The sequence below is a fragment of the Aplysia californica genome, unplaced genomic scaffold (genome assembly GCF_000002075.1).
Source record: "Aplysia californica isolate F4 #8 unplaced genomic scaffold, AplCal3.0 scaffold00144, whole genome shotgun sequence".
NCBI classification, from domain to species: Eukaryota; Metazoa; Mollusca; class Gastropoda; order Aplysiida; family Aplysiidae; genus Aplysia; species Aplysia californica.
In genome coordinates this window covers 506,743-515,706 of record NW_004797414.1, presented here as the reverse complement: position 1 = coordinate 515,706, position 8,964 = coordinate 506,743, and the positions used below count along the sequence as shown (strand labels likewise).

Here is an 8,964-nt window from a genome sequence, read left to right as displayed (position 1 = left end):
AAAATTTTTAATTTTTTTAAAAATCCCACCTATCGTATCGAATAAAACGGGCCCGAGCCGAGCCGATCGTGCCCATAGCTGACGGTAATGTTTTATTTTAGCTGACGGTCTACCGCCTGCCCCGTCTGAAAACTGGTTTAGTTGAAGGTCCACCGAGATGGGTTTTTTTTTTTACTCCTTAACGGACGCACATGTCCACCAAACAACAGCAGATGACTAAAGGCAATATACCGTCACATTTCGAAACTTCAAACGCAAATAAGCAACACAAATTCGTATAATATTTTACAGCATGCATGTTGTTGCCTGCCATTTTAAGTTTTAGAAAATGAAAACAGACTTGAAAAAAAGTGCCCCCCCCCCCCACGTCTCACAGCAGCGGGTCTTCAGTGAGTTCATCCAGGCTTGGGATTGTCATTGGCCACATTAAAACGTTTTGGTGGCTTTTTTTCCGGGGGGGGGGGGCTTTCTTCACCGATGGCTTTAAATCGTACTCATTGTTTGTTTTGAGTATAGAAAAACACATCGACACAATATATATGCCTAACGGTCATTTAAAATTAGTCCTGGAGGAAAGTAAGACAGACAGACAGACACATAAGAAGGAAAGTAAAGAAGTAGGACCTACCAGTGGCGCCCTCCAACCACCCGCTAACTTTGCTGTAAGCGCCGCTACCCTGTCCACAAATAACACACAACGGAGGAGACTCCACCCCAAGGATTCCTTTCTTATGTAGAGGCCGATGCCATTGATGAGTGATATGTCATTTGACTAGAAAGTACTCCCAAATAAACTTTTATCTCATTCCGTCCTATTCCATGTCTTGCCTTTCACTCAACAATTTCACACTCTTTATCCCCAAAATTTGTGAAATTACAGTTGATTCTTTCTTTGACTGACCCGGGAAAACGTATTGTGTTTTTTTATGGCTACCTAGCCTTGTAGGAATCCGAGGAAACGAGCAGGTCGATCTTCTTGCAAAGGAATCCTTGTTCCTCCAGTTGGAATCAACGGAGGACACCCTCCACAGACTTAAAAAAATAAGGTAAAAAATTTGACTAAAGTTAGACTTTGAGTCTGCGGAAGAGCAATGGAGCGAACATGTGAACAGTTATCTCCAATAAAACCCTAGCTGGGTCAATGAAAATTTCCAAGTCTCTCCGGAACAGACAAAGTTATTTTTAACAAAATTACGTACTGGATATACCTCTCTGATGTGTCGATACCTGCCACGGGGAGAGGAAAAACCATTTATTTGTACTGGATGCAACACTGACTTTGCAATCAGAAACATCCTAATGGCATGTCTGGACTTTGGAGAGACCCAAAGGAAATATTTTAAATGTACAAATATCATTGATCCCCCAGATGACAGATGAAGTTATTTTAATTGACCAAATTATGCATTGGATATACCTTCCCCGACACACATACCTCCTGTAGGGAGAGGAAAAACTATTTTGACTTGAATGCAACGCAATACCAACTTTACGATCAGGCATATCCTAAGAGAATGTCAAGAATTTGGAGAGACCCGAAGGAAATACTTGAAATGTACTCATTTAAAGGATTCATTCTCCATCATTGATCCCAGCAGAATTCTCGATTTATTTAATTTTTAAAAATTGGTCTGTGCTCCAAAATGTGTAATGTTCGAACAGATGATTGTCTTGGAAAGGTGGCCATTAAAGTGGGGAAAGAAAGTATTTCTATAACAAAAATGTTCTTCCAACACTGTTTCCTAATAAAGGGCCTACTTATCAGCAGCACCTGCAACACAATTAGGTCATACAAGTGCCGAAAATTAGAGGAGTTACAAGAGAGTAACAAACACAAAAAAAAGAAGGAGAGAGAAGGACGATAGAAGTTTTATAAGAATGAAGGAGCAAATCACATCAGAGCACCCGCCAACCACCACAATTTAAGAAAGGATTGGGTAAACACACACACAGTTGAAGACAATTAAGTTTAGTTTTTTTTTATATTTTTATTACATTTTTTGGTTTATTATAGAGTACATGTGAGCTATAAAGTGAGGATAGGAAACCTAAAAGCACAAACTTTAGCATTTAACCCTATCCATACGCCCTGGGGTCATTTCGTACCTCAGGGGTTGCATTCTTCACATTTTAGAATACTTCTAGTATGAAGATCTCTTTGAAACCTTCAGTATTTCTCAAAAAATCATTTTGACAGACCGCTATGCGAAGCGTACCGATCAGATTAATGAGTAAATTTCCTCTTTGGAAAGTGGTGGCACAGAGTTTCCCACGTCGTATGGACACGATAGTAAAACACGACATACGGATAGGGTTCATAATCAGAATGATTAAAGGCAACATCTTCAACTTTATCTTAGAAACATTTTCAATCAAAACGAACCAAAGAAGTTGTTAGAAACAAAAAGTACTTAAAAAAAACCCAAAACACTTCACTTCTTTTGTTTCTAAAACTGCAATATGGAAAAACGTCTTTCTTTTTTAAAGTTTGAAGTCCAAATCTTGTCTACCAGTAAATTGTCTAAAAGCAAATTAAAATGAATTGTCATAACAATAAAAAAAATCGTGCAAAATATCAAGAAATAAGTGAATATGGTACATGAAAAAAAAAAAAAAAAAAAAAGAACAAGGTATAAATGATTCATCGGAGAAAAACATTTACACAAGTACATTCATGTAACACTGTGAAAAACAGAATGGTAGACACAAAAACAACAGAATAAAAGAAAGAACATGATGAAAACAGCATCTCTACACCATCCCTGAACAAAACAGAAAGACAAGCACAAAAAAAATCCAACTGATTAAGTAGGAAAAAAAATCTTTAGCCTGAAGAAAAAGTCAGACCTACAGAAGCTAGGAAAAGTATGCAATAAGAACTCTAAATAACCACCCCTGATCACAACTAATCCTTTATCTGTCTGAAAACATCGTATTTTGTCTCCTTGTAAGATCAAAGAGGAAACCACGTAGTGTAAGATGAAAGTGGAGCTCTCTTGTGTGTATACACAATACCAGCACAGTCAGCCATCTCAAACCAACTTTACAAACAGCACACAAAATGTGAGGGAGAATGTGAACATACAAATGTGCCCTCATTCACACACACACACACACACACATGAAACATGAGAGGGTGTGTTATACACATTCCCAAAAACGTTCAGTAACTTTGGTCCCATTCAGAAATATCACAAGCACGAACAACACGCAATGAGGCGTGAGCAAACACCACCGCTGACCAATACTTTCAGCAAAAACTGATCGTCTTGAATCCTTTCGAATTTCAAAGAAATTTGCTCACCAAGACTCAAAATCAAAGTTTTCTTTCTTTTCTTTTCCTACCAGCACGGTGGTCTGCGGGTGGGGGGAAGAGAGTGGTCTTCAGGAGTATTATAACAATAATAATTATTATTTTACTTTCTCATTCCAGACTCCTAAATGATATAAATAGTGTAGATGAGAATGCAAAAAAACTATATTTTAAAATAACAAAATAAACAACTTTGTGTACACCACAAAATGTTCTAAGAAAGTGGGCCCAGCGTAGTTCATGATTTATATGTATAGAATATATACTGTCTTCTCTCTTCCAACAACAAGGCCTTACATTCAGCCTTTAAATCTAAAATACTTATCGGAGTCGAGTAGCAGTCTAGCCCAACCCAAAACCTCTGCACTTTTGCCTTTAACTTTAATCTTGCAGCCAGTAAAATACACATAATGTTCACACACTTGCATACCCAAACATAGGTGCACACACAGACATCACAGGTTTATTCAGATGACAAAAAAAGCAGTGCGTAGACACCTGCAAGTCCGCAACAACGCTCCAACTGAAACAGTTATGTCAAACTTTATGCTAAAATGGTTCTTCGCTGAATTAAAAAATAAAAAAATAAAAAACTCTTTCACTACCCGGGGAGGGGAGGGTGTATTCCCTCACCAGGACAAGGCCCTATCTGTGACCTACTTCTTTCTGATTCTGCCTACCGTCGGACAAGTTAAAGATTTCTTGGGTTCAATTTTCAATATTAGCCACATGTATATGAAAATGAGGGGAAATAACCACTGATCTTGAAAAACGATCATTCTTCAGCCTGCGATTTCAGACTCGATTATTCCAAAATTAAGTGTGGTTTTGAAGCAGGAAGTGGCGAGCTGTGAAACACGGCTCGTGGTCCTCCATTGGGGGTAACAAGAGCCGTGAAACATGGCTCGCGGTAGTGAAAGAGCTAAATAAGAAGGGCTGAGACTTCTTTTGGGTAGAAGAGAACAAATCGTCAGAAAGTTGTTCAACTGTTCTGGGCCCAGAAAGCAAAATTTTTCAGGAAAAAAACCCAGCACAGTTACAAAAACCATCATCAACATCCAACATACACTATGGATAATGTTAATTACCCGTACCCAAAAAAAAATTAAAAAATAAGGACCTGGAGGAAAAACAGAACAAATTCATTCGGAAAAGAACATTAGATTCTATTTACATTTGCATGAACATAGCACTTGCCCTAGTGAATACACCTGCCTTCGTTTTCATGAAAAGTGACTTCTGGCATAATGATGGTAAAATATTTTCCCCTCAAAATGTTTCAGACCATAGACATCAAAACTCTGAAACTTCTTAAGTAAAAAATCAGTTCTAGAACCATACTCGAACCACTACTCTTCAGACTATTCTGCCCTTAGCTGACAAAACATCTTGTATCATTTTGGTGCCAAAACTTTTTTATTTGCTAAGTCGTAAGCCTGATAAGTTACCCTAAGTATGTGAAAAAATCAAAGTGAAACTGTGACTAGTGTTTGAATAAAGTAGAATTCAAATTTTCAAAGAACTCTATTTTTCAATGGTTACGCTGACAAAAAAACCTTTTAGTCTCAAAACGGGTTGTGAATTTTTTTAAAAAGGCGTTTTGTCAGCTTATGGCAGTATAGAGCAGATGCATAAACACTCGGAAAGTGTGCAAACAAAAGTGTAAAACATAATTTCAGGTGACATGAGAAGTCCACAAACTGCCTACTTTGAAAAAATGAATACAGTGACAGTGTGATAAACCTTGTTGGTAAGATCAGCAATCCCCCCAAAATGACACATTCTCCACCAGGTCAGTGTACTCAGGCAAAAGCTTTTCTTGAATTGAAAAATGTCTGTGTCCTTTGCACACTGAACTCAGACTCCCATTATTGCATGGACCAGACTTTCTCAGAATTGATTTGTTCAAGTTCTCATACTATTGAAAGCCCCTTCAAGAGGCCAATTCATTCACAATATAAATCTGAAATGGTTGAAGGGTTTTAGCGATGGTATTCATTACCTAAAGTCACTTAAAATGAGTTTGTTTTAATCTAACCTAAGAAAGGGTTCCAGCATACAACACCCCCAACGAATGCTACAAAATGCCTTATGAACTTAACAACACAGATCTGTCCTACCACCCATAAGGCATACAGTTAAAAATTCACATTTCTTCCACAAAAGTGTGACGACTGCCTTGCTAACAAAAATCATAATATACAACAAAGCAAAAATGCAACCTGGCGGGCAAGAATGTCTGATATGTCACCCGCGCTTAGTGTGCTGAAGCTCAAAGCAGCTCACTTGAGTCAACTTGAGTTTAATCCAGTTCAACTTTAAACCATTTCCACTGCCAAATCTCTTGATCAAAAAGTAAGTATCAATTCCCAATCAAAATAGTCTGTAGTTTTTTGCTACTTAAAAAAAAAAAAAGAATACAGAACCAAGGATAAAAAAAAAATTCAAACTTTGACATCCATTTTCTCAAAATACTTTTCTCTAATTTTCAACTTTTATGTAATCTATTTTACAACAAATCTGCATCAGCCTTTCCCAGACTTCCAGACAGTAAAGACAAAAAGAAAATGAACAAAATTCTGAAAGTGAACAATAAAGGCATTTTGACATTATGACCCAACCAATCACATGCAAAAGTACAAATATTAAACAAAGAAAAAATCTGGTATATATGATTATATGCAAACTCACGTCTAAAATAAAAAGCAAAATTTAAAAAACTGGACCCAAGCACTTCTGTTCCAACAAGTTACCACAAAGCAAAGGGAAACCAGTTTGAAAACTCTCCCCACCACACACCCTTTCCGTCATTCCTCTCACATCCCCCACACCCATTTCTTCAACCATCAGCCTTTGGAAGTTAATGAATTCAGGAAGATTTTTGTAATAAGTATTTTTTCCTCCAATATAATGTGCATCATATGACAATATTTACAAATATATAGATTTGACCACAGAGATTGATGTTCTTGTCTTTCAATGCGGGCTTTAACACTTTTTCTTATTTTGTTTTGGTTAACCTTGGAACTCTGCAACTGAATTCATTACTGAAGTCAGTACAATTTGCTTTGAGTTTTTGCCTGAGTTTACTTATCAATAATATACAGACAAAAATGGGGCCGGTATTGAACTGTGCATTTTTTTTTCAGTCTATTTGATGGGTCACAATTTCTCAGAAAAGTACACTTACTTCTCAGAACATAATCACTTTAATTGGAATAGAGAGCAAGTTGTGAAATATATCGCCAGTACTGTTTCCTTTCTCCAAAATGAGAGAGCTCCAGTTGACATCTAAAAGTCATGCGACTGATTTGTAACATCATAGAAGGATGTTTTCATAAACAATCCCCCCCCCCCTCCCCCAAAAAAACAACCAATCCAAAACATGACAACCCAGTTGACAACAAATCCAGCGATAGCGAGGAGGCTGACGGATCTAATGACTGCGGAGGCTGAGTCCTGACAGGTTGTCCCATGTGCGGTGGGCCACTCCGATCCCTTGCTCCTAAAGGTCATCTGGTGCATCCAGATGAGCACCCAGCAGACTGAACACCGGGATGTTGCCAGTCATGCCGGGCAGATCCACTCTCGGGTTGAAAGCTGGCTGCACTGACTTTGGCCCTGGGTTGGAACCAAACTCCTGCAACGGCTGCTGCTGACCACCCTGGCTCACCCACATCTACGGAAAAATTGAAAAAGAACATGACGATAATAATAATAACAATAATAGTAATAATAATAGTATTAATAATAATAACAACAATAACAAAAACAATAACAGACTGAAAAAAAATTAAGATAATAATGATAACATTAACAATAATCACTTCTATAGTGCCCGTTCCCCAGTGGCTCTAGACACATCACAATAAAATTTTTAAAAAATTTGACAGCTTACACAATGACATGTTTCATGCACCAGTTCAAAGTACAACAATCGTTTCAAATATACATGTACGACTATTCTTTCAAGTAGTACATATAACACCCCAAAAAAAAATGTTATCCATTTCCTGTGTGTGTTTGTGATAGGTGGGGGAGGGGGGGGGGGGGGAGTGTAAAATTCGTAGCGACAAGAAGGTGATCATTGCTTTCCTGCCTTTCAGCCATCTCAAGCTCAGCTCAACCCAGGTCTACACTGTAAAAAGTTCAGTTCGCAGAAGAAAAATTAGAGAACCACAAATAATTACAAAATCTTTGGGAATCTTTAATGCCCTAATTGATATAACACATAATTCAAGGGGAAATCTGCTCCCAGGATGCCTATTACGGCCAATCCAGGCGAGCAGGATACAACATCCTGAGAGACAGATGGATATACTCAATAAAATGACTTCCCCAATTAAGAATCAAACTTGTATCTTCCGTATTTAACTCTTTTCCTACCAGGTCAAAATCCACCACTGGCCCAGGGCTTTTCCCTGACCTATCTTTACGCCTCTGCCCCACCACAGGAAAATGTCAAAACATCCAACTAAACACATTCAAACCATATCATATGGCCCATCAAACTGAAGGTTAAAAAATAATCTATCAGATGGTGATACAATATTGAAGATTTATTCCAATTATATTAGTTTGGGGTTTCTAAAAGTGATTATGCAAGATCGAAGGTGTCATATGAAATCAACAATTTTCCAGCTTTGAAAGGTCATATCTGAAAAAGTACAATAACAGCATCATTCAAACTTCCGTAAAAGTGCCGTAAAACTCTTACTAAAACTAAAACTAAAACTTCCCAGGTAGGTTGCATCATATCTGAAAAAGTACAATAACAGCATCATTCAAACTTCCGTAAAAGTGCCGTAAAACTCTTACTAAAACTAAAACTAAAACTTCCCAGGTAGGTTGCCTCAAGTAATGCAGAGAAATGTTGAAAGTTATGTATGTGTACCTAAAATAGAAATGAAAATATGAGACATATACTGAAGTCAGGAGAGTGCTTTTCTTCTTATATTTCACGTTACGACGGGGACAAAAAAAGCGCTGAAATGACTGAAAATCATCTCTCAGTGCTATATTTTCTCCCCGTATTTTGCAGCTCTCTGTCTAGCGAGGCCAGGTCCGCGAGCCGCAAAATGCGGCTTGCGGTAGGGAAAGTGCTAAGGGACTAAAGCATAGCCATCCCACCACAGATGCCAGTTGTTTTTTTTCTAAAAAAAAAAAAAAAAAAAAAAAAAAAAAAAAGCTTACATTTCCAGAGACCTGCTAAATCATAACAACTTAAAACAGCTTTTGAATTGTGCACATTCTTGCTCAACAGCCAGCTCTATGCACTTTGAAATCTAAAACATCATTACCACACCAACCGACGGCATCCTAAAACAATCTAACCTTCATGGGAAGTATACAATATACACTGCCATTTACAGGTGCTAATATGCTAAAAAATTGACAAGATCTTTTGCTGTCTATGGCCAGGAACCCAGTCATATAAGAATGAAGTGAGGAAAGAATCTTTCCCCAGGAGGCAACGTCAGGCCCAGCTGAGCTTAAAGCCATCAAACCCACAACCTCCCAATGACCACAACGCCACTTTGTGCTGTTTGCCAACAATCATGAGAGGCTTCACTAATTACAAATTGCTACCCAAGAATTACAAAGTTCTATCTGCTCAGTACCTAGTTTTGAGAAATTGACCATTAAAAATT

General features: G+C 37.8%; 1 protein-coding gene across 1 annotated transcript in view; it reads right to left on the bottom strand.

Moving 5' to 3' along the window:
- Positions 1–1,968: 1,968 nt before the first annotated feature.
- LOC101862792 overlaps positions 1,969–8,964 on the bottom strand; it is a 42,799-nt gene continuing 35,803 nt past the window's right edge. Inside the window, exon 16 of the mRNA XM_005096989.3 lies at positions 1,969–6,992. Within this exon, the coding sequence (XP_005097046.1) occupies positions 6,819–6,992 (174 nt within the window). The 3' untranslated portion in view covers positions 1,969–6,818. The remainder of the gene's footprint in view (positions 6,993–8,964) is intronic.